Source organism: Balaenoptera borealis (genome assembly GCF_965194805.1).
Source record: "Balaenoptera borealis genome assembly, chromosome: 20".
NCBI lineage: Eukaryota > Metazoa > Chordata > Mammalia > Artiodactyla > Balaenopteridae > Balaenoptera > Balaenoptera borealis.
This window is the reverse complement of record NC_138879.1, coordinates 59,942,541-59,969,090: the sequence shown is the minus strand read 5'-3', so window position 1 is coordinate 59,969,090 and position 26,550 is coordinate 59,942,541. Positions and strand designations below refer to the sequence as shown.

General features: G+C 60.5%; 2 protein-coding genes across 5 annotated transcripts in view; one reads left to right on the top strand and one right to left on the bottom strand.

The window, feature by feature from the left end:
• Positions 1-1,416, top strand: part of SLC5A10 (solute carrier family 5 member 10) — a 55,141-nt gene extending 53,725 nt beyond the window's left edge. For both annotated transcript variants that reach the window (XM_082374108.1, XM_082374107.1), the window contains 4 exons: positions 228-396; positions 521-736; positions 920-977; positions 1,094-1,416. In XM_082374108.1, the coding sequence (XP_082230234.1) occupies positions 228-396; positions 521-736; positions 920-977; positions 1,094-1,200 (550 nt within the window). In that variant the 3' untranslated portion in view covers positions 1,201-1,416. The remainder of the gene's footprint in view (positions 1-227; positions 397-520; positions 737-919; positions 978-1,093) is intronic.
• Positions 1,417-2,434: 1,018 nt separating this feature from the next.
• On the bottom strand, positions 2,435-25,669 carry GRAP (GRB2 related adaptor protein). 3 transcript variants are annotated; one of them, XM_082374165.1, is made up of 5 exons: positions 22,380-25,655; positions 16,404-16,501; positions 12,132-12,254; positions 4,730-4,898; positions 2,435-2,747 (listed from the first exon to the last, which is right to left on the bottom strand). In XM_082374165.1, exons 1-5 carry the CDS (start codon positions 22,455-22,457, stop codon positions 2,562-2,564), a joined length of 654 nt encoding a protein of 217 aa, XP_082230291.1. In that variant the 5' UTR covers positions 22,458-25,655; the 3' UTR covers positions 2,435-2,561. The 3 variants fall into 3 exon arrangements, with proteins under 3 accessions (XP_082230291.1, XP_082230290.1, XP_082230292.1); XM_082374164.1 differs by having other exon boundaries at positions 2,653-4,898; positions 22,380-25,663; XM_082374166.1 differs by lacking the exon at positions 12,132-12,254 and having other exon boundaries at positions 2,653-4,898; positions 22,380-25,669.
• Positions 25,670-26,550: the final 881 nt, after the last annotated feature.

Below are 26,550 nucleotides of genomic sequence, written 5' to 3'. Positions count from 1 at the left end.
CCCCAGGGATGAGCGGGAGAACACAGGCTGAGTCGGGGCGGTTCCTGCCAGCGGCAGGGAGCCATGGAAGGGTCCGGAGAGGGCAAGATCAGCCCCGTCCTTGGAGGAGTGGACAGGGGCCAGGGAGGAGGCCGGAGCCGGAGCCGCAGGGGACAGATGGAGAGCAAGCCTCCGGGGCCAGGGGGAGGCGAGGCCTCGAGGGACGGCCCGCCTGCTGCCGCCCGCAGGCTGGTCATCGTGGTGCTCATTGGCGTGAGTGTGGCCTGGATCCCGGTCCTGCAGGGCTCCAACGGTGGGCAGCTCTTCATCTACATGCAGTCGGTGACCAGCTCCCTGGCCCCCCCGGTGACCGCGGTCTTCGTCTTGGGCATCTTCTGGCGGCGGGCCAACGAGCAGGTGGGGATGCGGAGAGCTGGGGTGGGGCTGGGCGCACGTCTCCCCCCCACCGCCCGTGTGCCTGGGTGCGGGGGAGCCCTGGCCTTCCTCCCAAGGCCCCAGCTGCCCTGCCTTCTCCCCCCAGGGGGCCTTCTGGGGCCTGATGGCGGGGCTGGCGGTGGGTGCCACCAGGCTGGTGCTGGAGTTCCTGCACCCGGCCCCGCCCTGCGGCCGCCCCGAGCAGCGGCCTGCCGTCCTCCGCGGCGTCCACTACCTGCACTTCGCCGTGGCTCTCTTCGTGCTCAGCGGGGCTGCGGTGGTGGCTGGGAGCCTGCTGACGCCGCCCCCGCAGGGCGTCCAGGTGAGCCTGTCCTGACCCCTGACCCTCTCTGACTCAGGAATTTTCTAGCTCTGGACCCGTAACCCCATCTGGCCCTGGTTCCTGGCCCTTTTTGAACTTGGCTGCCCTCTTTCCATCACGGACCCCTGATCCTGTCTGGGCCCACCCCTGTCCCACCACCCTCACCCTCACCCTTCCCTGCAGATCGAGAACCTTACCTGGTGGACCCTGGCTCAGGACCTGCCCTCGGGAGCCAAGACAGGTGTGTGTGTGACCCTAAGGCGCTCCCCCTCACTCCCACCCACGGCGGGGCTGGAGGCAAGGGCCCCGGCTAGGACCCTGTGGCCCTCATCTGTCCCCTCCTCCTGCCCCCTCCAGGTGACCACCGAGCATCCCAGAAACATGCCTTCTGGGCCCGCGTCTGTGGCTTCAACGCCATCCTCCTCATGTGCGTCAACATCTTCTTCTACGCCTACTTCGCCTGACACTGTCCCCAGACGCCCCCCTTCCCCACCAAGGATACGGAGGCCCAGAGGAGGGTGCGCCCCTCGTGGCCACAGGGCAGGTCAGTGCCCAGGGGCTGGCTGAGCCAGCAAAGCAGGAGCTCTGAAAAATTAGGGAGAAAATGGGAGAAAAGAATGTGTGATACTTCAAAAATAGTAGTCGTAATTGGAAAGAAAATGAGATTTCTGATGAACATCCTTCTACTCTTCTACTGTTTTTATTTTGAGTTCACGGGCCCAGGTCGTGAGCAGCGAATCTGCCAGAGCTCAGGGCTCCAAGGGTCTCGGGCCAGCGCTGGGCAGAGGGAGCCCCTCACCGCCCCCTCCCTTGGCTCCACCCCCATCCCACCTGCTCCCCTCTCCCTGCTCACCGCCCCTCCACCACCGGCCTGGTGTTCAAAGCCCTTTCCGAGCCCCCTCAGTCTGCCTGCTCCCCAAGGGCCCCAGGCTGCCCTGCTTAGGACCGCGCTGACGGCACCTTCCCCGTGGACACCCTGCCTTTCCTCAAGCTGGGGCTCCACCGAGGCTGCCCGCCCCGTTCTGGATGCCGCTGGCCCTCAGAGCCCAGCTCTGGCCCCAACTCCCCACCTGGCCTGTAGTCCCCCACGCTTCCCGAGGCCCTGGTCTGGGCAGAACCTGGGCCTGAACGAGTAAGGGCAGGTGCAGCTATGTCTCCCAGGTGGCCACGTCCAGGGCTGGCCCCTCAGAGCTCGTCCATCCCGCGGGGCCAGCAGAAGAGCAGCAGCCTCCGTTTCGTGCACCCTTGCCCGCCCTCCCTCAGGGCCTCCAGCCTCCCCCAAAGTGTCTGTGGTGGGCAGGGGCGTTGGATCCCAGGTGGAGCCCAAAGTCTCCGAGTCTGTCCAGCAAGTCCAGGCACAGGTGTGCGGGGCCCTGGCCACCTCCCCAGTAGCCAGCCTTTGGGGCTTTTGGATGGAGGGGAGGGCAGGCCCAGCGGGTGGTCACCCACTCAGCCCATGGTTCCTTGGCTTGAGCCCCCAGCGGGTGGAACCCAGGGGTCCTCAGCCCTCCCTGGGGGTGGTGCCATTGGTGTTTGGAGTGGGCGGGCCCTGCCGGCCACCCTGTGACATCACACAGGTGATAGCCGATGGGAAGAGGCCGGCGGAGGCCCGGGAGCTCCCCTAGCCTACGGGCCCTGAATGCGGCGGTCTTTCCGGCGCGCTGGGCCCGTCCCAGTTGACATGAAGCACAGGAGGCCGGCCGGACAGTCAGGAGGCCCACGTTCCAGTCCAAGGCCCTGGGCTGGGGGTGCCCGTGTCCTCTGTCTGGACCTCAGTGCCCGGTGGATGGCCGGTCCACTGGCTCTGCCCCTGGGCCCACTTGGGTCACAGGTGCACCGGCTGGACGTAGCTCCGCGGGAAGAAGCCGATGCGCCCGCAGAGACGGCCTCGCCACCAGCAGGGGTCAAGGCGCTCCAGGACCTCGATGATGTCACCACGGCGGAAGCTGAGCTGGGAGGGGTCCTGGGCTGAGAAGTCAAACTGGGCCTGGGCAAAGCAGGCCCGGGGCGGCTGCGAGGAGAGGGAGCCGTCAGTGGGGTTCCTCAGGAGCCCCTGCCGGGCTGTCCCCACGGAGGCCCCAAGATAAGCGATTTCCCACAGGTGGAGAGGGGTCTTTCGGGCAGAATTGGGGTTGAACTCAGCTCTGTATCCAGGTCCAGACGATGGCCACCCCACCCGTGGGCCTCCCGCTGCCCGCCCCTGCATGTCTGCGGCACAGACCCTGTGTCTACACAGGGCACAGCCAGTGTCCTGGCGGCCCAGTCGGGACCACAGGGCCAGTGGTCAAGGGACCTGAGTCCTGGGCCTCAGCATGGGACTTTGGTTAGGTCCCTGCCCGCCTCGGGGTCTCTTTCCTGACTCTGCAGCAGCCATGGTAACTTCTGACCCCAGGCCCTAGAACCACAGGAACAGGCCTTATAAACTATAAAGTGACGCGTAGCTACGAGCAGTTCACTGCTGTTGCCCTTGGCCAGGCTTCGAGGGCAAGGATGTCACTTTACACTGCTTCCCTCTCTCAGGCCTGGTTCCAGTCTCATCTATGCCCCAGGGTCACCTTGGGTGAGCCCCTGCCCTCTGGGGGACTTGGTTCCCTGCCCACCCACCCCCCTTCGGATGGTAGCTGGACGAGGGCCCCCTGCTGGCACGTGAGCCTGGCGCCATGAGGATCACACCCAGCGCCCCGGCCCTGCCTGCCCACCAGGCTCTCTGCCCCAAGCCTGCGGAATCTTATCCGGCACGGGCCATAGGATCACGGACAGGCTAATTAGCGGTTCTCTGCCCAGGAAGGAAGAGGGGGCGTGGGTCCCAGGGGACTGAGCCAGCTCTGGAGTCGCCCTGCAGGGCCGGTGACCCCAGGGCCAGGCCAGAGCAAGGCGGTGGGTGTTGGGGAGCCCTCCGGCGGCCCCCAGCTCCATCCTGGCCCCCTCACACTTTCCAAGGGCAGAGCTGGCCCAGGCAGCGAAGGGAGGGGATGGAGGTCTGAGAGGCAGGCCCAGTGGGGACTGGGGCGAAAAGTCCCTGAGACTGAGCTCAGAGCCGGCCCGGCCCCCAGGGGCAGGCCGAGTGCGCTGATGGGACGGAGGGTGCGTGGCAGGGGCAGGGGCTCCTCCTGAGACACTGTTTACTCCCCGACATATCAGATCCCAGGGTTCACCCTACTGGACCGAGAGGAAACTGAGGCCCAGGTGAGGGATGAGCCGGCCCTAAGGCCACACACGGCGAGGCGGCGGAGTCTAGGAACGGGCAGGACTGGAGCCGCAGCCCGGCAGCCCCTCCCCAGGCCCTGGCCACGGCCGTGCTCCCCGTCCTCTGCAGAGCTCAAGCTCACTGGGCTGTCCAGGGTCCCGACCTCCAGCCCCAGGCCTTGCCGACACCCCCTCCCAAGCAAAACAGCACGTCGGGGCCAATAAGCGCACTGGCTGGTGTCGTCATCCTAATGAGAGTGAGAGCTGGTCCCCGGGGCCCCTGGACGAAAGAGCTGGCTGGCAAATCGCTGTTACTATGAGGACCAGGGGCGGCCGGACCCCGCTCCACCCGGCCAGGACCTTGCCCACGAGCGCTCACGCTGCCCCGCGCCCCACCCCAGGCCGACTCCTCCGGAGCAGAAGCCCGCGCGGACCCCACCCGGCAGGTGGCCTCGGGTAGTCACGTCACTCCCTGAGCCTCAGTGTCCTACCTGTACGTGGGGACCAGGAGGCTCCCAGGAGGCTCAGCCGGTGTCAGTACCTTCACTCATTCAACAAACAACCACTGAGCACCTGCCGGGTGCCCGCACTGCTCCTGGCTGAGAACGGGCTGGCTCAGTTTGCCCGGGGAGTTTCCACCTGCTCCTTCCCTTCCTTCCCCGCCTCCCCTTTCCCAGCCCTGCTTGTCTCCTGCAATGCCCAGGACAGAATTTTAGAAGCGGGGCTGGACCCACCTCCTGCCATGTGGGAAGGGGGCGTCGGGCCCCTGCGGAGAGGCCCCCTCGCCCGCCCGCCCCACTCACCCACCTTGTCCAGGGGTTCCTCGTCCCGCAGGAAGACCTGCCGCTTCTTGGCGATGGTGCTGGTCCGGTAGAAGGCGACCAGCTCATTCAGAGAGTTGAACTTCTCCTCCCACAGGTAGTACTTCCCCGAGGCCTCACGCAGCACCTTGAAATGCTGCACCTGGTCCCCGTAGCTAGGGGGGAGGACACAGACCACCTCAGAGGGGCCCACGGCGGCTGGGCCCTCCCCCCATCCCTGCCCCCCGGAACCAGGCCTTTTGCTCTCCAGGTGAGGCTTGGAGTCAGGAGAGGAGGTGGGGAGGGGGGGGGTCCCAGGCCCCATTGACCGGCTCCGTGAAAGACGCGGTGAGTCCCCACCTGGCAGTGGAGTGTGGAGTAAAGGATGTGGGCCTTGGACCAGGCCACTTTCTTGCTGTGTGACTTTAAGCAAATCACTTAACTTCTCTGAACCTCCGTTTCCTCATAATACCTCCCTTCTGGGGAAGTGCTCGTGTACTGGCAACATTAAATGGTTCCTCTGAGAGGTGGTCAGACAGCATCTCTTCTCTCCAACGTCCCCCAGCCTCAACACTCCTCTCCCTCCCCCACCTCGTCCCCTCCCAGCCCTTACAGTCCCTTGAGGGGTGAGTCCTAAGACCATCCTGCCGGTGTGAGAGGAGCTCAGGCCTGTGGGATGCTTCCTGTCCTTCCCTGCCCCACATCCACTCCCACCTCAAGAACCTTCTATGGCTCCCCATTGCCCTCAGGGCAAAATCTTAACACCTCAGTCTCCAGTTCTGGCTCTGATGACACGTCCAACCTCATTTCCTTCAAGTACTCTCTGATGCCTCCTCTCCCAGCCTTTGCCCAGCCTTGCAACCCACCACCACCAAGTGCCTTCCAGCCCGGTGGAAGGGATAGCCTGCGTCTGCCAGACGGGCCAGCAGGGCAGAGGGACCTGCCTGGAACACGCGGCACGTTCCAGGCCAGGACGGGCTGTGCAGGCTTGGGGCAGCCTGAGTTCCTGCAGGCCCACAGTCCAAGTGTTTCTAGGGCGTGGACAGGAGTATGGTGTCCATCCCCCCAGTTGCCCATCCCTGCCTGTGGCTCACTTCCTCCACCTATCAGCCCTGGGACTGGTGTGCTGCCTTGTTAAAGGTTAAGATGCAAGATTTAAGATAGAGAGAGGTTTGTTCCAGGTAAATACCTTCTGTTCTGTGTGTGTGTCTGGGATGGGAGGAGGGGGGAATCCTCCCACCCTGCCCAAGTCAAGGATCCAAACCACACAGAACCTCTCTCTCCACTTTCAAGCATGCCTCCAGGCTTCTGCATACACTATTTCTTCCAAATTCTTCTTGAATCAAACTCCTACTCATGCTTCAAGGCCCGCGTAAAATGGCCCAACCTCTGCGAGCTGCCTCAGATGCCCTCAGTCAGAGTCCGGGGACTCCTTGGGTTCCTCGGCCCCATGTACAGCCTGCCTGTAACCCGCTGCTCACAGACACCCAAAGGCAGGGAGACGGGAGGCGGCCCAGCTCTAGCCCAGTCGGGAGAGGCTGGGCTCAGGGGCGAAGCAGCATGGCCCGAGGGGTCAGTGCTCACGGGCTGCACTTTTCCTGGACCCTCCCCTCCCGGCTCTGAGCTGTGGTCCCAGCCCCTCTAACACGCGTCCACTCTCAGGGCAGCAAGCTCCATCCACAGAACTGAGGCCAGAGAAGGCCTGAGACTCTGTGACCAGGCACAGCCATCATCCCCAGCCCGAGGCAAAGCCGCTCGTGTGCCGTCAGCAGGCATTGTTCCCAGGTGACTAGGCCGCCACGCTGTCGGCTGTGGGGTGTGCGTGTCCATGTCCCGGGATGGGAGGAGGATGGGCAGGCAGGCGCCTCCCGCCCCGTCTGGCCTGCTGCAGCCTTGGCCCTTGAGGCCGCCCCCGAGCCTGGGTCTCCCTAGTGCCCTGTTCCGGCGGGCTCAGGGTTCTTCCGGTCCCTGGACCGTATTCTGGGAGGCAGAAGGCCCTGACTCCGTGCTGGCCCCGAGAAGAAGCCCGGGGTGCGGGCGGCCCCCATCCTCTGGGTAAGAGGCGGACGAGAGTGTGGGAGGCTTGAAAAGATCTCAGCCCCAAATGAGCACAACCCTGAACACTTTGGTGTTTGAAGTTTATCTTCAAAAGCTTATCTTACCCAGAGGGTCACCCGGAAGGGAGCATTCCCTGATCACACCCAGGTCAGGGGGCGAGACCTGGGGAGGGGGCAAGGGACCCAGGAGGTCTAGAACCTTGCAGCCTGACAATCGGCAGATTCTCAAACCTGGGACGCTCTCGTAGTCCAGCCCCCAAGCCAGTGCGTGGCTCGTGGTGGGAGAGCGGGGCCCAGCTGGGCTGCTGCATCTGTGAGCGGGTGTGGCCGTCCTGCTGCGCCAGCCCCTGGCCTGACCAGTGACCCGCCTCCATGTGACAGGCCTGAGGACCCAGCACTTGGGCAGTCTCTCTCTCTCCTAGCCAGCCTGTCTCCCGCCTCCCCAGGCCCGAGTCTGAGTCCAGATGGCCCCTGAGCGAGGAGGGACGGCCCTGTGGGGTGAGCCCTCCTGAGCTGGAGGGAAGGGCAGACCTGGGCACGGGGCGGTGGGCTGGCCCGGGTGCGGCCAGAAGAGGGGGCACCTGGAGCTGGTGCACCACAGTGGGCAGAGCCTGGGGTGTGTGCGTGTGTCCCTCCCTGCTCTGTGGGAGGGACCGGACGTGTACATCCCTCTCTGAGCCGCCATGGGTGTGTTTGTCTCTATGTGTGACCCCCATGTCCACCTACCCAGGGGGATGAGGGCTGGGCCTGGCCCCTGGGCTGTCAGAAGACCCCAAGGATGAAAGGCCTGATGCTAGCAGCCACCGGTCCTGCCCAGCAGGTTTTTCTGGCTTAGTGGCGGCAGCAGCAGAGGTGACAGTGGCAGCCCAGGGAGGATAAACAAGGCTGGGGTAAGGTCAGGAGCCCCAGCACCCCACCCCCCATCCCCAATCAGGGCCTGTGGACCCCCGGGTGGAGGCCAGGGTGCTAACTGCCCGCTGGATGATCTCCGTTAGGCATGGCCCTTCTCTAGACTCAGTTTTCCCGTCTGTGAAAAGGGAGGGGGTGGATTCCCTGTCCAGCAGCCGACATGAGATAGATTCCAACTGACCTTGGGACTGCCAGTGGAGACAGACTCCTCCTGGGTCTTTAGGCCTCAGGGAAGAAGAGTGGAAGGGTAGACCTGGTCTTTCAGGTCACAGAGGGTCAGTGGGCTCTAGCTCCACTGTTTCTGGCTGTGTGACCTTGGGCAAGTTACTGCACGTCTCTGAGCTTTTGTTTCCTTACCTGCACACTGGGCTTCCAGGGTCACTTCCTCCCTGTCTTTGAGGGCATAAAGTTGTGCCCCCCCCATTCTTTCCTGCTTCATTTTCCCAAGAGCCTTTATCATCTTCAAAGATTTTATATATTTTACTAATCGTTTAGAAAATTATATATATACACATACATACGTACATACATACATACATACATACATACATACATGTATAAAATTGTCAGTCACCCCAGTAGAACGTGAGTGCCTAAAGGACAGGGAGCTTCGTCCGATTTGTTGGAGGTTGAATCCCCAGCACCAGGCACAGGGCCTGGCGCACAGTAGGGGCTCAGCGACCAGGGCAGCAGAGCAAACACACCATTGACTCCAGGGCACCCCTGGCCTGAAAAGAAGTAAAACATCTCACTTGGGAGCAAACCATCATTTCTGACAAAGAAGCCCACAGCAGCCTGGAGCAGAGTGTGGGGCAAAAGTAACACAGCCCAGGCGGTGCGCCCCTGCCCCGGCCCACTGGCCACCAGCTCAGACATGCTCCCAGAGGTGGAGGGGGACAGCCCCCTGTAAACTCGTAAAGGGCAGCCAGCCGTGGCCACCATCACTCCGTGAGGCAGAACAAGGCCCGTAAACCCCACCTCTGACAGCTTTATGAGGCTTGGCATGAGCGTGCAGGAGATGCCACGCAGACGGGGTCAGAGTCCCCAGGAGCGCAGCCAGCGAGGACAGAAATGCTCTCACACACAGATCTGCGTGACCGTCACCCAGAAGGGTGGCCATCGGGTCACTGGACTTCATGATCTCCAGGGCTACTATCTCCACGTGGCAGATGAGGATGTTACAGCCGAGGGGGATGGAATCTGCTGAGGTTACGCAGCAGGTCCAGGGCAAGGCCAGGACGAGAACTGGGCTCCCCGCCCCCGTGTGGCCACTGGCCCTTCTCTAAGAGCCCGGGACCCTGGGGCGTGGGCCAGGAGGCACGGTGTGGCCCTGGGAGGGTCAACATGATGATGATTACATAGCTGGCATTTGGGGAGGACTCACTGTGTGCCAGCATCACACTAAGCACCTTACATAGATGTTCATTTTACAGACGAGGAAACAGGCTGGGGTACCTTGCCCAGGGTTATACAGGAGAAGTACCAGAGCTGAGATTCTTGCTCAAAAGCCCCCCTCCTAGCTGCCCTGAGTCTGTTTCCTGCTCTGATCCCTGCCCAGTGGTCCTCCAAGGGCCCTGAAAGGCCCCCCTAAGAGACGATGGATCAGAGTCGGGGCAGGACACGGTCCCGGCCCTGGGGGACGAAACTGAGGCTGGAGGGCGCCACCTGGTGGTCCTGTGTGCACACCAGAGCCCTGGGGCCCAAGTTTCTGGTTCTGAGCTGGGGGAGGGGGCTTGGCCAGGGTGCCTGGGGTGTGGGGGGGAGGGGGCATGTGCTGGGGTTTCTCAGAGGGACACTCCCAGACCCCTTCCCAAGGTAGCATTGGAGCTGGCTCTCCAGAACTGCCTGTCTCCCCTCCCGGTCAGACAAATGCCTTGCTGTCCAAGCCCACCTCTCTCCGCCCCACCTCTGGGTCTTTGCACATGCTGTTCCCTGGGCCTGGCATCCCCTCTCCCCTCTTTGTGCACCAAACTCCTACTCATGCTTCAGGGCCCAGCTCAGATGTCACTTCCTCCACCCTGTGGAGTGTCTGCTGCCACTGAACTTCCCTCAGTCAGGCATCGTGGAGACCCCGGGCCCCCACTCCCTCGGGGACTCTTCCCCTGTCCTGCACACACGCACACACACACACACACACACATATATACACGGGTTGAGCTGGCTGGGCTGACCCTGTGCGGGGCGCGGCGGGGCTGCACGCTCAGGGAGACGCCAGGAGAGGGCAGGACGCCGGGGCACCCATGGTGGACGGACGTTCAGGCCATGGGATCGGCTCGCTGGCCATGCTGGGTGACCTTGGGCTTTGGAGCTGATTCCAGGAGCCACTAGAGGCCAGAACAGCCCGCCCGGCTGGCACCATTCCCAAGAGATGCCAGGCCCTGGGATCCGGCACAGGGAAAACCGCCACTTCCTGCTTCTGTGGGCGACCCGCTGGGCTGTGGAGGGAGGGGCGAGCTAGGGGCTCCAGACGCCCACGACCATCAACCATCGGGGTGGGAGGTCAGGGCCATGAACTGGTGTCTCCCACCGCCCCCACTAGCAGCGCCCCCATTTTTAAGATGGAGGAAGAGGGGCTCAAAGAGGAGGAGAGCCATTGCCGTCGGTCGGGATGGCAGCCTGTTCCCAGGGGAAACGGAAGTGAGAAAAGCCATGGCTGATGACAAAGCTTGGAGAGGAGCGGGTGAGGGCTGTGACCCCCGGGATGTGGGATCACCCACCCCCAGCAGCCCTCCTGACCTTGGTGGTCCCCCCAACGAGGTGCCTCCTGGCCCGGAAGGGGAGACGCCCACCTCCCAGGGCTCCGGTGTGCTGACCACACACCACGAGCTCTTCACAGAAAGGACGGGCAAGGCCTCCCCTGGGATACGTTTCTGCAGCCAGGAGCCTCCAGGCCCAGGCTGGTTGGAGCCAGGAGCCCTCTCCCCCCCCACCCCCCAGTCCGTGGCTGCCTTGTGGGGATCCCCCTGAGCCCGGCTCTGGACTTCCCCCACCTTACCCATCAAAGCCACCCTGTGTTCATTTATCCTTTAGAAAATCGGCCAGCCACTGGCTGTGAAGCATTCCAGTTCCAGGAAAGGGGACACGCGAGCGGGGCCACACAGCACCTCAAGCAGCCACTGCTTCCCAGAGGCCACGCTGCCCCGAGCGCACCCCGCCCCTTCCGGCCGGCCGGCAGCCTCGCCGCGCCAGTGCCCACAGCCACCCGACGGTGGTGCTGCCGGTGGTCCCGCTTCACAGACCCACGCCGCCTCCCCACCCCAGTCCCAGCGCCATCGGCTCCGCCCGGCTCCTCCCAGGGCCTCCCCCCGCCCCCCAGCCAGAGGCGTCAAACCCATCTCCCCTGCTCGGGACCCTCTGCAGGGCCCTGTTGCCCTGGGGTTTCCCATCGGGACCTGTCAGGCCCATCTCTCTGGCTGTGACCCCCCGTTGCTGGCTCTGCCCCACTCACCCCAGGCGCATTCCCACCCCAGGGCCTTTGCAATTTCTGTTCCCTCTGCCTGGAAGCCTCTCCTCCCGGATCCCCACTCCCCGGCCCCAGGCGGCTTCCACTGCCAGGTTCAGATCCCTGCCCACTGGCTCCTGCTATATTCATTTGTCTCCTTTTTTCATTTGTTCAGTCTGTCTCCCCCACTAAGACATAAACCCCAAAGGGCAGCGACTTTGTTTTTTTTTTCACTGTCATTTCCCAAGTCCCTAGAACAGCCTGGCACGTGGCATGTAGCTCAGTGACAATTCCTTGAATTGCTGCACCTAGATCCTACCGTTCCAGGCGCTGGGAGTAGGAAGGACAGAGACCAGCTGGGGCCCTGACCCCTTCACCCCCGACCCCGGTTCCTGCCCCTTCCTTCCAGCCTGGATTCCTCCACTGCCCGATTGTGACCTTTGGGATTGGGTTCTGAGCTGCCCAGAGGCTGCCACCCTGCTTCCGTGCCAGCCACTACTCTGATGGCTCTAAATAGAATGACTCATATGTTCTTTGCAATAACCCATTTTACATGTGAGGAAACAGGCACAGAGAGGTTAAGGGACTTGCCCGAAGTCACACAGTCAGGAAATGGCAGAGCCAGAATCTGAACCCAAGCAGCCTGGCGCCAGGGTCCATCCTGTCAACTGTGTAACACACAGGGGAACCCTGTCCGGAGCACATCCTGGACACCTGCCCTGGGTGCCCTGCTGCTCTCCCACCCCCAGTCCCACCACATCAACCTCCCCTGGTGACTTGCTGCTCATGGAACAATGGCCGACCGACCCTTCAGCCCAGCACTCGAGGCCTTGCAGCCAGCCCAAGCTGCGTCGAATCCTCCAGCTCCGGGCCACACCCTGGGGTCTGCATCATCCCCGACCCCCAGAGGGTCGCCTGCTTCCAGGCATCTGTCGTTCCCTCCACACCCTGCAGGCCTGTCCCTGGCCACCCTCCTCCACACACCCCGGGTCAGAACTCACTTCACAGAGACAGAGAACTCCCCTGGGGAGCTCTCGCTCTCCCGGATCAGGAAGGCTCCCGGGTGGTTCCGCTTCATCAGAATTTCTTCTGCCAGCTGCCGGGAAATCCTGCCCGAGTACCACCTGCAGAGAGGGGGCAGGTGAGGGCGGGGGAGGCCAGGCTACCCTGCCCCTATGCCAGGCACCCAACACTGCCAGGTCCTCACCGCAGTTCCGAGACACAGGAAATACGACGGCACCCACTTTACCCAGAGAGGCCAAGGTCATGCGCCCAAGGTCACGCACCCAAGGTCATGCGCTGTGAAAGGCAGGAGTTGGGCCCAGTCCCAGCATTCTGGCTCCTGAGCCCAAGCATTTCCCACCACACCAGGCAAACACACACTTCGGTGAACCCCAACCCAGCCAACCCCAGCTGGGCTTTTCCATTTCAGATTCTTAAAAGTAAAAAAATATTTTAAAAGATGACCCCCCCCCCCAAAAAAATAGCAGCTTTGATCTGGTGAGGAAGGGTCTCTCCCTGTACCCGTTTCACAGATGCACAAACTGAGGCCACCTGGACTTTTTCTCACAGGTTCAAGTCCCTTTTCTCTCTGACCAAACAGAACTGGGTATACAGAAGGTGCCTTGTAAATGCTGAGAGTCTGGCAGGGCCTAGGGGTGAGAGGCTGGGATCCAGCTTCTCTTCCAGCCCTGCCCACTGTGCTCTTTGGGGCTCGCCCACCCTCGGAGGATCCAGGTGGTCTCTGGCTGGCTTCTCGGTCCCCGGATTTGAGCCCAGTCCCTTAATGGTTCGGGTGGGGGAACTGAGGCCCAGAGCAGGTGGAGTCTCACGGTGGGACCTTGGTGCTGAGGGCCGCCGGAGCCTCCCTTCCCTGTACAATTTCCCTTCCCTCCTTCAACCGAGCTTCCTGAGTCTGAGCGTGGCCCCGGGCGGATGTGAGGCAGAACTTTTCCTGTTGTATCAGGATGTTGACAGCGAGCCCTCCAGGCCCAGCACAGAGGCTCAGGTGCACACAGACCGGGTCCTGCCGGTAACCCCACCTGCCAGCCACGTGTGAGCCCTTGCAGTTCCTCCGAGGGCTTTTTACTAACGTGCTTGGCCTGTGTGCGGGGCAGGTTGGGCCCCGGATATTCTCAAGTGATGACTGAGGGGAGGAGGACAAACATGCAGCTCAGCTCGGGTGCCGGCTCCCGGGTTCTGGCCACAGGGAGAGCCCGTCGCCCGGGGCCGCCAGTAGTGGCAGTGCCACCGGCTCCCTCTCTGCCCGCTTTCCAGTCCGAAATAAAGTCCTGGTCCTGACATGGTATCTCAGAGCCCCCCCCCCCACCCAGAAGTGAGGTTCTAGCCCATCGCTGCCCCCCAAAATGTGGGGGACCCTGGGCCCCTCTCTGGGCGGGTGGAGGGGAGGCAGTGGAGGTGGGGGCCGAAGGCGGGGCTCCAGGGAACCTCCGAGAGCTCGGCCTGGGTCTCTGGAGTCTGGGAGTCCCGGATGAGGCCTCGAAGGCGAGGCTGAGCTCAGGGGGCCCCGGAAGGGTGCTCCTCCGGGGAGCCCCCCGGCAGGACCCAGGTGCAGTGCTGCCGCAGGAGCAGGGGTCCAACAGGGCCCTGCGTGGGAGTTTCCAAAGAACCCACAAAACTCCACAGGAGGCATCAGCGTGTGGGCGGCTGTCACCCTCAAAGGATTTTGCAACAGCAGCCTCGAGGAGGCCCGCCCTGCCCCTACCAGGTCCTCGGTGGCTCGGGTACAGAGTGCGGGAGAACAGCACTCCCGACGTCCCAGAGCACAGCTCGCTCCACGCGTGGACGCCTCAATTAGTCCCCATTGTAATGACGTGGAAACTGAGGCCCAGGGAAGGGCAGGGATCCCCAAAAGTTGCTCCGCCAGTCTCTGGCCTCCGACTCTCCCCCAGCCCACCCCCCTCCCCCAGCTGCTCTTACGGTTCCCCCGTCCCCTCCCAGTGAGCACAGCCGGGGCCCACAGCACTGGCGGCAAATCTCACCCTGCCTCTTGCCAGCTGCGTGACCCTGGACAAGCCACTCAACCTCTCTGTGCCGCCACCTCCTTGCCCACAAGACCGTGATGAGAACACCCAGCTCGCAGGGCCCTTGGGAGGAGTAGGGCGCTGCCGCCTGCAGGTGTTCACCGCCGCTGCTGTGAACTCCTCCCATGTGTCACCCATTAGCCTGTCTGCGGCCCTCCCAGCAAACTTCTACTCTACCTCCCAGGCCCAGCAGACCGCGCCCTCCTCCAGGAAGCCCTTCTTAACGCCCACCGGCCACGTGGCTGCGTCAGGTGCCTTGGTGACCCCTGCCCATGAGGCCCAGAGGCTCTGGGAGCAGCTGGTCTGCATCACGCCCCCCCCTCCATGGGCTCCCTGGGCAGGCGGAGGTGACGGTGGAGCTCAGGGAAGGAGTGGCCTGGTGTAGACACGAGGCCCCTTGGGACCCCTGCCCTGCCCCCGACCCACACCCTGGAGCCCAACGGGCTGAGTCAGGCACAGAGCTGGACTTTCCCCACTGCTATTTCGGGGCCAGGGCAGGGGCTGAGGTTAGCCAAGGATGCATCTGGGCACGGCCTCAGGCAGGTGGGCATGGGGCCTGTCCCCCATCCCTACTCTGTCTCAGACACAAGTGGCCAGAGCCAGCCCCAGGGAGCCCAGGGCCATCGGACACTGGAACCCTCCATGGCTCCCAGCTGCCCTGGTGGAGGCTTGCCTGAACGACCAGCATTGCCCCGACAGGCGTGGCCCCAAAATCTATCAGCTTTTCTTTCCTCCTGAGCAAACAGAAGCCTCTGCTTAGGCTTCTCAGCGGCCTCCCACCTCCCAACCTCCTGGCCTTCACCGACTCACAGCCTCCACCTGGAGGCTCCCGCTCCCCCCGTGTCCTCTGCTGGCCTGGCCCTGGCCAGGTTCTCGCTGTCTCTCTCCCTTTATGACAGAAAGTCTTTAAGGCCGGAGGACAGGCCCCTGCCCAAGGTCACACAGCCCAGAGGGACCCTGCGGGCCTGGAGACCAGGCAGGGGACCTGGGTGGGTCGGGTCCTTGCCCAACACAGGAAGTCCGAGGTGGTGGCAGCTTTGGAAATAACTTGAAGACAGATAAAGAGGAAATGACCTCCAGGCCCTGCACCTCCCTCCCCTCCACCCCACAGCCACACACGGGCCCTGACCTGCCTTCACCTCTGCAGGAGTACCACTCCCCACCTGGCTCAAATGCCTCCATGGCTCCCACCACCCTCCGCCGGGCGTTTGAGGCCCTCCTGCCGGTCCCACTGCCAGGAGTTCCCGTTGTTCGCGCTCCCAGGAACGCCCTTCTCTTTTTCTCCTTAGCTAACTCCTACACACATGCTTCAAAACCTCACTTGTTGCCACCTCTTCTGAGAAGCCCTCCCTGGTTAATTATCTCGATGCGGACTGCCTTCCCTTGTCATAGTTTCTTTATGTCCTGTCTCTTCCACAGGACACGACTGCTCTGACCCCAGCATCTCATCACGTGTCTCCAGCATCACCCAGGTGGGTCCCCTCAGGCAGTGGCCAGTGTCTGGCGAATGACCGAGTGAGCGACTGTGACTTGGGGCTACTTCAGCCACCACTCCATGAATATCCAGTTGGTTTTTCCCAGATTCTTGGCCACTTAGGCCTGTTCCGGGGTTGAGAACAGGGCTTTCAGCGTTGGAAGCCTGACGCGGGGGCTTCCCTGGGCCAGCTGGTCCCAAGCCCGAGGACACCTGGGCTCCTCGTGACTCCTGCTCTGCCCTGTCCCAGACTCTGCTCGGCCCATGTCCAGCTCCCCTGCCCACAGGTCTGCCTCCTTCCCGCCCCTCCATGGCCCCTCACTCCCCACCCCGGCACAGGGCTGAGTCGGCCTCTTAGAGGAGCCTCGGCCCTCCTTGTGTTGCAGATAGGGAAACTGAGGAACAGAGAGAGCGGGGGTCTGCCTGAGGCCACACAGCAGCCAGGGGCCCCGCCGGCTGAGCGCCCAAGGCCCTGTCCTCTCCAGGGCCCCTACTGGGATGCTCTCCGGTGTCCCAGGTCCTCAGTGTCGTGGCCTGGGCTGGCCCTGACTGCCACCACTTGGGACAAGTTCCCACATGTCTGTCCCCCACCTCTGCTCGGGGAAGGGACGGGGGTCCCCAGACAGATGGCGGGAGGCGGGGCTGAGGACTTGCAGGCAGCTCAGCTCAGCCTGGGCCAGGCTGGGTGTGGACGTTTGGCTTCAGGGCCGGGGTGGGGGCCCTGCGGACATGCGGGGGTGGGGCCGGCCACTCACGGGTGGGGCTTGACGCGGATGTAGTTCTTGGGGACGAACCCCTCTGCACCCCGGAGCTCGGCCTTGTACCAGTTCTGGTCGTCTTCCATGTTCAGAATCTGCGGGCGGGAGAGACACGGTCACCTGGTCACCTAGTAGCGACGGCTGTCCCCTGCTGAAGGCCCACACCAGCCCTGGGGCCCACTTCCCAGAGGGGAGCGAGGTCGCAGGGTGATTCCACGGTCCGGGGGTCACAGAGGAGAATTTGGTTGATGGGTTGAGCTTTGGGCGGGGAGCTGGGGCTGGACTCTCAGGTCGTGCCACCCAGACCCCCGGGAGCTGGGGGACAGATCCGGGGCCCCTCAGTCCCTGAGCCGTGGCCCTGAGCATGGGGGGCCCACAGCATTTGATACGAGGCACGGAGCCAGGGGTCGGGGGTAGGTTTGCAGAGGCCCCGCCAAGCGGTGGTCACGGGAGTCACTCGCATTTACAAGCTTCACGTCTGAGCTCAGGGGTGACGATCAGGCGGGGGCTTCAGACACCGGGGAGCAAACGAGAGGCCTCTGGGCTGCGCAAGGCCGAGGCCTGGCTGCTCGGGTCGCAGACTCCCCGTCGCCTTGCAGGTGGGCCGAGGGGAACCGAAACCTGGGCGGGGCGGGGGGCCGCTACGGGCGGGCGGGCGGGTGGCGGAGGCCGCGGGGAGGGCGGCCAGCAGGACGCTTGGGCTCCCTCCCCACTCCCTGGGCAGGCTCGCCGTGTGTCACCCCTTCTCACACCGGCCCCCGAGGCCGCCTTCACCAAAGGCTACTTCACAGAGGAGGACACAGGCCCAGACAGGGGAGGGGAGCAGGGCCACACGGCAGAGGTCTTAGGACCGGGGCCCCCCAACCCCAGTCTTCACCCCATGCCTCCTCCCACATTGTCTCTGGACCCCAACCCGGGGGCCATCTCTCCTCTAAGTCCCAGGACAGGTCCCCACGTCAGGTCAACCCCAGTGGGGATATTGGTTGCGACAAAAACTCAGACGCAGATCAGCAGCCCAAGCAGGGAGCACCATGGGAGCAAAGGCTGGGACAGCAACTCAGATGGTTTGGTTTTACCAAGAGGAGCTGAGATTTGCCCCCTGGGCCCAGGCCTGGCTCCTCCCTCGTCTGTCTGCCAGGTCCCTTGAGCCCCTCCTTCCTGCCCCTGCAGTCTGGGCCAGACCAGCGTCCCCAGGGACAGCCGGAAGCAGGTGGCTGACTCAGGATAACTTTTGCTGAAAACTAAACAAAACAAAAAACTCCCCCAACTTAATGAGAAAATTAGGGCCTGCGGGTCACAGACTCAGTGAAGATTCTTGGGAACCTCGGGCTCTAGACCACTCTGCCTGCCTCTGACTCTCTCCGCAGCCCTGGCCTCAGTTTCCACATCTGTAAAACGGGCACATCTACGGCCTACACGGCACATGGCAGTGTTTTGTGACCTGCAAAATCCTGCGTGGACATGTGGATGTGACGTATCTAATCTATCCCAGTTTTGTTTTGGTTTTGTTTTCCTGTCACCTCCACTCCAAGGAAAGACCCAGAAATGTTCTGATTGGTTGTATTAGCTGAATTCTTGCTGTTAACATTGTTCAAAGCCCCCAGACCCTCTGAGACATGGGAATCCCCGACCCTCCCTGGTGAAGCTCACACCTCGGCCTGCCCCTGCTGTGCCCCTGCAGTGCCCTTCTCCTGGGTGCTGTCTTGTGCTGCCGTCCCCTGGCCAGTGCGGCCACGGAGCACCTCCTGCGTGCCAGGCGCTGTGCCCAGCCCAGTGATATAGCAGGAAGCAGGAGGTCACATTTTAGTGGGCAGAGGCAGACAAGAAACAGGAAGGACACAAGTAAACAAGGTAATTTAATGTTCTGCTATGTAGTCTGAAAATATACATCAGGATGACATAGATGGAAGGTGCCTGGTTGGGGGCAGGGGGATTGTCAACAGGGGACAGGTGGGGGTGGGCAAGAAAGACCTCTCTGAGGAGGTGGCACATGAGCTGAGGCCCGAATTACAGGAAGGAATGAGACATGAGAAGATGTGGGGAACAGTGTCCAAGACAGAGGGAACAGCCAGTGCAAAGGCCCTAAGGTGGGAGCAAGCTCTGTGCCTGGAGCAGAAAGGAGGCCCCTGTGTCTGCGGTTGAGCGGGGGGGCAGTGCTGTGAGTTGAATGGGGAGGGTGAGGACCTGAAGGTCTTGTACTCCGGGATTGGAGCGGGGGGACAAGGGGGCCGTGAGGAGCAGGCCCAGGTGAGCGGTGAACGGGGCCCGGATTGGGGCTGCTGAGACGTGGTCAGATCTGGGGTAGGTTTTGGCAGAGCGGCTGACAGGCGGGATACACGAGACAGAGAGGAAGCAGCCGAGACAACCCCAGGCTCTGGGCCTGAGCGCGGGCAGGCAGTCGTGACCGCCAGCTGCTGCGGAACAGCTGCGGGAGGAGGTGGGGAAGCTCAGGGTGGCTGGGTCGGGCCATCGCCGTGGAAATGCCAAGAGGCCGTGGGCTCCCCGAGTCTGGGTCCTGGGGGCCAGGCTGTGTGTGAGGAGGTGGAGGTGAAGCCACCACCCACACCTTTCCTCCAGTGGGGCGCAGCAGGGTCCTGTGCACCCAGAAACGCCCGCCCATCGGCGAGGGGGGGCTTTGTTCCAGGGAAGTGACATTTGGGGCCCCTTGTCCAGAGGGCGTCCACGTGCCACCGGGCTTTCGTCTAAGAGCAGAGCTCAGACTGGAAGAGCTTACCGGCTCCCAGAGGCCGGGATCTGCATGTCCGCCGGTCACTGCTGGGCCGGGCCGGGCCTGGCCCACAGCCAGTGCGCAGGAAACATGCTCACGAAGGGACGAAGGAACAGGTCGTGGAGCTCAGCCACCAGCCCCACCCGCTGTCCCCGGCCCGGGGGAGGGAGAGGGGACACGGGGCGACATCGCAGCCACATTTTCATGGTTACAGAAATCAGACCCTGGGCTAGTCTGAGATGGGTGAGGAGGCACTTTGGGTACAAAATTTAAGGGAGCTCCAAAAAAGTCAGGGATCAAGATAAAGAATATTTTAAAGGAATATGTTAAAAAATCAAAATTAATCAAAATTTCTGAATATGGTCATTAGTTTAATCATAATGTATCCATATTGCTCCATTAATGTAACAAATGTACCAGGTTAATAATATAAAATGTTACCAAGGGTGTGCGTGTGGGTGTGTGTGAGTGTGTGTGGGCGGGGGGAGGGGGGGCAGGGTGTCAGATTGGAATTCCTCTGTACCATCGTCTCGATTTTTCTGTAAATTTCAAATTGTTCTGAAAAGAGTCTATTTAGGAACTTCCCTGGTGGTGCAGTGGTTAAGAGTCCACCTGCCAATGCTAGGGGGACACGGGTTCGAGCCCTGGTTGGGGAACTAAGATCCTACATGCCGTGCAGCATGGCCAAAAGTTTTTAATATTTTTTTAAATTAAAAGAAAAATCTTAAATCAAGGCAGGCTTTGACCCGGCCCCTGTACAGCTGTGAGAGGAAGGACCCTAACTCCACGTCTGGCCCTGGAAGGATCACTTGCCCATCTCTGTCCTGTGAGGAAAGGCAGAGGTGCGAACAAGGAAGCGTGACTTGCCCACAGCATGCCTCCCAGGATTGACCGCTAGCTCCTCAAGACATTCTTTCTGGTGCTTTTTTCTAGGCACAAATCCAACGCATGAATGTCAGTTCCCATCCCTAAAACTAATATCTATTGATTATCGGTCAGTTGACTCTCTGTGCCTGTTCCTTTGCATTCTACCTTTTTGCCACTTAACATTGCTGCTTCACGAGCATTTTTTACGTCGTTAAACACCCGCCTCCCCAAAGAGCATTCTTAGGGGCTGTGTGATATTTTGTGCCACCCCTGGGCAGGTAGCTAGGGCGAGTCCACACTGCAGACCCACCCACGGCCCCCAGCCCCGCCTGCTGCATTTTCTCCATCCACTCCCCTCTCCCGGCTCTTTGCGTGGCTGGGTCCTGCTCGTCCTTCAGATCTCAGCTCAGGTGTCATCTCTTTTGAGAGACTGCCCTGGCCACCCCACCCCCCCCCATCTAAAGCTGTCCCCCTGCCCCTCCCTCCCACCCACCCTCTCCATTCCATCTCCCCAGGTGATTTCTTCCACCCATTTGTCACCTCCTGACGGCACTCACCCTCTGGAACGTCCGCTCCGGGAGGGCAGGGCCTGGGCTTTGTCCACTGCTGTGTCCTCAGCACTTAGGACAATGCCTGGTGCTGAGCAGGTGTTCGAGAGCTTGACAAGGGTTTGTTGAATGAAGGAAGGAAAAGGCAGCCCCTCCGGTGGCCTGTCATTCCTTGAAAGGTCCCCTCCTGGGTCTCCACGGACACAAGGAGCAAGTCCCACTGGGGTCTTAGCCGGGGTCTCGGCTAACATTTCAATCCTTCCTTCCTTCCTTCCTTCCTTCGACACCCCCGTGTCTTGCTGAGGGCCTGCCCTGTGCCGGGCACTGTTTTATGTCCCTGCCCTCAGGAGCCTCGGTTAGAAGCAAACGCAGCAGGAGTCGGCCAACGCTCTATCAAAGCTTAGTGGGAAACTTGGCCAATCTTGGGTGGGCAGGGGTGAGTGCAGGCATCCAGGAGGGAAGCGGGGATGTCACCGTTTTTACAACACTTGCCTTGGGGGACCCCACGGATCTACTCCCTCCACCCTGGTTCATCCCTCTGAGCCTCAGGTAGAACCCACCGGTCACCCCATTCCAAGTTCCCCACTGTTCCACTGCCTCTCAAGCCCCAAAGTCTGGAACTAGAGACTCCAAACTGCTCTCGGATTGGCAAATGAGGCCTCTGAAACAGACCTGGATCTCAAGAGTCTCGTGCTAGATGGTGCTGGTGTCAAGCCTGCCCCATCCCCAGCTGGCCACACGTCCACAGGTCCCCCCACCAGCCACTCAGGGTGGCCCAGGGCTGGCATCCCAGCACAGAGGAAGGGGGACACCCTCAAAAAGATGCGGTTCTTCTTGGAACCGTCCACCTCCTGACCTAGCCCAGCTGTTCAGTGTCACGGGGTTCAGAACACAGGTTCCAGAGTCAAAGGACAGGGGTTCACCTCTGACCCCACACCAGGCAAGCTGTGGCGCCTGCCTGTGCCCCATTTAGTCACCTGTGAAATGGGGCCTCAGCAGCTTAAATGGACGTTGATGTGCACCGCTGAGCTTGGACCTGGGGCTCTGTACGGGGTCAGCACCCGGGGGCCCTGCCCCTCCCTGGGCCCCGGCTCAGACTGGAAGCCTCATGCCCACTGCGCCGGTGCAGAGACCGAGGCCCAGCGAAGGGCAGGGGCTTCCTGAGCGTGACTTGGTGGCAGCTCCAGCGCCCGACTTGTGGCACGGCCCCTCCCAAATCAGGGCCCTGAGCTCTGCTTCCAGATGCAGACTTGTAAGCAGGGACATTTCCCGAGAGCCAGAGCCCGGGAGCCCATCTGCCTGGGTCGCCCCGGAAGGCGTGTGTTCCTCAAGAGGCCACACAAGGGACCTGAGCGGTGCTGAGGCTTATCTTCCCCTTTCTTGCCTGCAGGGAAGCTCGTCTGGACCCCTAATCATTGTTGTTTTAGCCCCGATAGGTTAGTGTGTGTACTTAATTCCCAAGACCCTCTCTCTGTCTCTCTGCATCCGTCTCTGCCTCTTCCTCTCTCTCTTTCCCCAGCTGTCTTTTCAAATTCTTTCCTGGGAAACGGTGTTGAATCAACCCCTGCCAGGCACTATGCTAATGTCTCCTTGAATCCTCACAATGGCCCCCAAACGAGGGATCACTAACTATCTCCCCATTTCCCAAATGGGGAAACTGAGGCTCAGAGGGTGGAGGTGGATTGTCCAGAGTCACAGACTCGATAACTGGAGAAGCCGGGCCCGTCTTCCTCCAGAGACTGGACTCTGTTTGGGGGGCTGTCCGGGCCCTGGTTTTAAGCACCCCCCCATCCCATGCGAGGCCAGCTGAGCCGGCTCTGGCCACCCTACCTTGAGTGTGTCCCCCTTGTTGAAGGCCAGCTCGTCGCTCTCTGTGGCCTGGAAGCTGTACAGGGCCACGGACTCCATGCCGCTGTCCCCGAGCCCCGGCAGCTGGGCTCTGAGCAGGGCCAGCAGCTTCCTGCTTCCTCTGCAGTCGAGGACCGTCTTCCTTTGTTTTGAGAGCGTGTTTGTGCTTTTGAAGCTGAGACTGAGACTTCCCCTGACAGGAGAAACAGGAAGCAGAGATGTCCCAGAACAGGGGGTGTGAGCCGCAGCCCCACCTCAGACCCCAGGGAGTCCCCGGGCAGCCCTGGGAGTGGGTCCTCCTCCTGCACCCACGTTACAGATGATAAAACTGAGGATCCAGAGCAGAAACGCTGCAAAGCCATCCCCAGCTCAGACACTGTGTCTTGCGGTCCCAGCCACCCCCCAGCATTTGCCGATGTCTCCTCCACAGTTTCTAAGCTCCGATGCCTCCTGTGACTTCCCACTGCCTGCTGCATCGACCCCAAGCTCCTTGCCTGACAACCAGGGCCCTTCCAAGCCGCTACCCCCACCCCCAGCTCTCCAGACTCATCCTTTGCTACTCTCCTACCGTCTGAACAAACACGGACTCCAGCCACAGCCGAGGGACACCCCACGTGTCCATTTCGTCCTCCAGCCTTTCCACATGCGAGGCCCTCTGCCTGGTGCTCTCTTCCCCTTTCTCCTCCCAGGAGACTCCTATTCATCCATCAAAGCCCAGTTCAGAAGGTGCCTCTTCTGATTTAAACAGCGGGCACCTTCAGCGGGATGGCAATCCTAAGGTCAACAAGGACTGCAAATAATCTTGACCTTTGCTTAGGTTTGCTATGGGCAGTGGAATCAGTGTGGTAATTCTGGGACAGGTGTGTGAGTATCGTGGGAAACACCATAAACGACTAAATACAGCAAAGCTGTTTGGAACCAGGGTTCTCTCCAGGGAAGGAGGGAGACCTGGACCTGGAATGGGAAGGCGAGGAAGAGCCCTGTGTTGTTGGACGGGTATTGGATGAATCAGCGTGAAGTCAGATTGGGTTTTTTCTGTAAAAAAAAAGAGTTTTTCTTCCTTCATTTATATCAATAGGGTTACATCATGCTTTCAGATTTTAGTCAATGGATTATGATCTATTACTATTATTATTTAATTTTGATGCTTACATTGTCCCGGATTTGGCCAGTGGGACCCCCCTTCGAGATGTCCCCTTGTCCTTTTGACTCATCCCCACCGTTCTCTGAGCTCTTCCCATCTCTCTGACGGTACGTTCATGCTCTTCCAGGACTTCTGCCGCAGCCCTGGCACCAGGCGTCTCTGAGGGGTGGAAGATGGTATTTTCAGTGGGGGATGGTGTTTAGAAGCCAGGACTGAGCTGGTGTTGGGTGTGCTCCTCAGTACGGGGGTGTCATTGTTTCCAGGCCCTCTCCGCAGACAGAGGCAGGAAAAAAATAAATAAAATAAAATTATATATATATATACACACATTCATATATCTATATATATACACAAATTCATTATATATATATCACAAATTCATTATATATATATATACACACACAAATTCATTATATATGTATAAACTCATTATATATATATATATGTATTTGTTTTTTTAGAAATATATTTCCTGTATACTCGGCCATAAACAGGAAGAAATTGGGTCATTTGTAGAGACATGGATGGACCTAGAGACTGTCATACAGAGTGAAGTCAGTCAGAAAGAGAAAAACAAATATCATATATTGACACATATATGTGGAATCTGAAAAAATTGGTATAGACGATCTCATTTACAAAGGGGAAATAGAGACACAGACGTAGAGAACAAACGTATGCATACCAAGGGGGAAAGGGGTGGGTGGGATGAACTGGGAGTTGGGATGGATGTGTATATACTATCGATGTTATGTATAAAATAGATAACTAATGAGAACCTGCTGTATAGCACAGGGAGCTCTACTCAGTGCTCTGTGGTGACCTAAATGAGAAGGAAATCCAAAAAAGAGGGGCTATATGTATACGTATAGCTGACTCACTTTGCTGTACAGTATAAACTAACACAATATTGTAAAGCAACTATACTCCAATTAAAAAATAATAATAATAAATATATCTCCTATCTCCTAGTGGACAGAGTGAGTCCATATTTCTGTGTTTATCTCTATGTGTATCTATATAGCTATGGATAATTTTAGATTAGATTAGTAGATTAAAAACCACGAACTCCATCAGATATGAATCGGTGAATGCAGGTGAGGGACATGTGGATGTCGTGCCATTCTCACAGCTTTTTTTAGGGTTTGAAAGTTTTCCATGTACAAAGTTGGTAAGATAGATGTGACCCTACAGACATCTCAAAATTAAAGGTTTAGTTAAAACAAAAAAAAAACAAGTTGAGGGAAAATAAGGGGAAGACTGCAGAAGCCGTCGCCATCCTGGAGCCCCCCGAGGGCCAGGGCCGGGGGCGGTAGCAGCCAAGGCTCAGCCCAGGGCCCATCCTCGCCTCTCCCCCAGCACCCCCTGCTCTGTCAGCCCAGACCCCAGGACGACAGGATGTTAGAAGGCGCTTCTTTCCGGCTCTGTTTCAGCTGAGGTTTCAAAGCCTCAGAATGGTGCAGTGGGGGCGGGGGGGGGGGAATCCACCCCGCCCCAAATCTGAGGTGCCTGGAGGCAAGAGGGGGGAGGGCTCCCCTTCTGAAGCTGAGTGTGTGTCCTCTGGGGCCTGAGGGCCTGGGGACTGGCTCATTTTCTGTTTTTCAAAGTACTTATTCTGTGCCGAGTCAGGTACAAGAAGGTGAGTAGCTCTCCCTAGGGGCTGCGGCTCGCAGGCGGCAGAGCTGAGCTGGCCTGCGCCAGAATCCCTGTGCAACGTGGCCCAGAGCCGCTGCAGGGGGTCAGGAGAGCCGCGGGGCCGGGGTGGGCGGTGAGCAGCAAATCTCGGTAGGAGGGCACGTGCGCCCAGCTCCCCAAGACCACCCAGGACCCCGCAAGTGGGGCTTGACTGGGAGGACCCCTGATGGGTTTGGCACCCCAACTGAGGGTGGATGCTGGGGCCTAGAATGAGGGGGTGGCAGAGCTGGCAGCTGGGAGAGCATCGAGCCCCATCACGGGCTGCAGCTGGGTCTCCATGGGAGGCCCCTCAAAAGCCGCCCCCAGGAGGAGAAATCACTGTTAGCCACTGGCCACGCCAGTCCATGGTGGGACCGGCCACATAAGACTATCTCAGTCCTTAGGCCCTAACCCCCTCTGGCAGGCTGATTACGGCCCAAAGACCTGCAGGGCCGGACCCCTGGGCCTGTGAGCGTTCCCGCGGATGACAAAGGCACTTCGCAGACGCGATTATGTTGAGGATCTCGAGATGGGGAGTGGGCCCGGGTTACCCAGGTGGGCCCCAAATGTGATCTCAAGTGCCCCGTGAGAGGCAGGCAGAAGCAGCAGGTTCCGTGGCCCAAGCAGGATGCCCGGCTGCTGGCTGGGAGACGCAGGACGGGCCGGGAGCCGAGGGCTGCAAGGAGTGCAGCTCAGGAGGCTGAAAAGGCAGGGAAGGGTCTCTGCCCCGGGGCTCCAGGAGGAGCCAGCCCTGCCCACGCCTTCTCCCGGGCCCAGTGGTGCGGAGCCGGGGCTTCTGGCCTCCAGAAAGATAGAGAATAATCTTGTGTTGCGAAGCCACTGAAGCTTGTGGTGACCCATCACAGCAGCTGCAGCAAACACGCCCCCCCCCCCCTCGCGCTAGTCCGGGGTGAGTCAGAAATGGAAGCTTGAGACCAGGCCACGAGGACAGAGGGCAGGAACTGGCCGCCCCCTCCCATTCCAGGCCCAGAGCCGGGGTGGCGGCTCGGGGGACCGCAGTCCAGTGAAGTTGGGGCTCAGTAGTTACGAGACTGGACCAGACCCTCGGATGCTCCAGGGAGGCTTGGTGGGAGCTTTTGTTATCAGACACTGACTGAAACACCCGAGGGACCTCCCTGGGCTCCATCCTGCGGGGGTGGGGGGGATGGTTTACCAGGAGAATGGAGAGAAGACTTGTTCATTCGAGAACTGCTCCTGAGCGGTCCAGTGGTTACGACTGTGAGCTTCCACTGCCTGGGGCGCGGGCTGGATCCCTGGTGGGGGAAGTTCCACATACGGTGGTGCGCCCAAAAAAAAAAAAAACATGGATCATGA

Bases quoted from the DNA above. Each gene is read 5' to 3' on its own strand.
- GRAP (XM_082374164.1), bottom strand. From the start codon at position 22,457: ATGGAGTCCGTGGCCCTGTACAGCTTCCAGGCCACAGAGAGCGACGAG. The intron at 16,502-22,379 runs GTAGGGTGGCCA...TCCCGCCCGCAG, and splicing joins ACAAGGGGGACACACTCAAG to ATTCTGAACATGGAAGACGA. The intron at 4,899-12,131 runs GTGAGTTCTGAC...CCTCCCCCCTAG, and splicing joins GAGTTCTCTGTCTCTGTGAA to CTACGGGGACCAGGTGCAGC.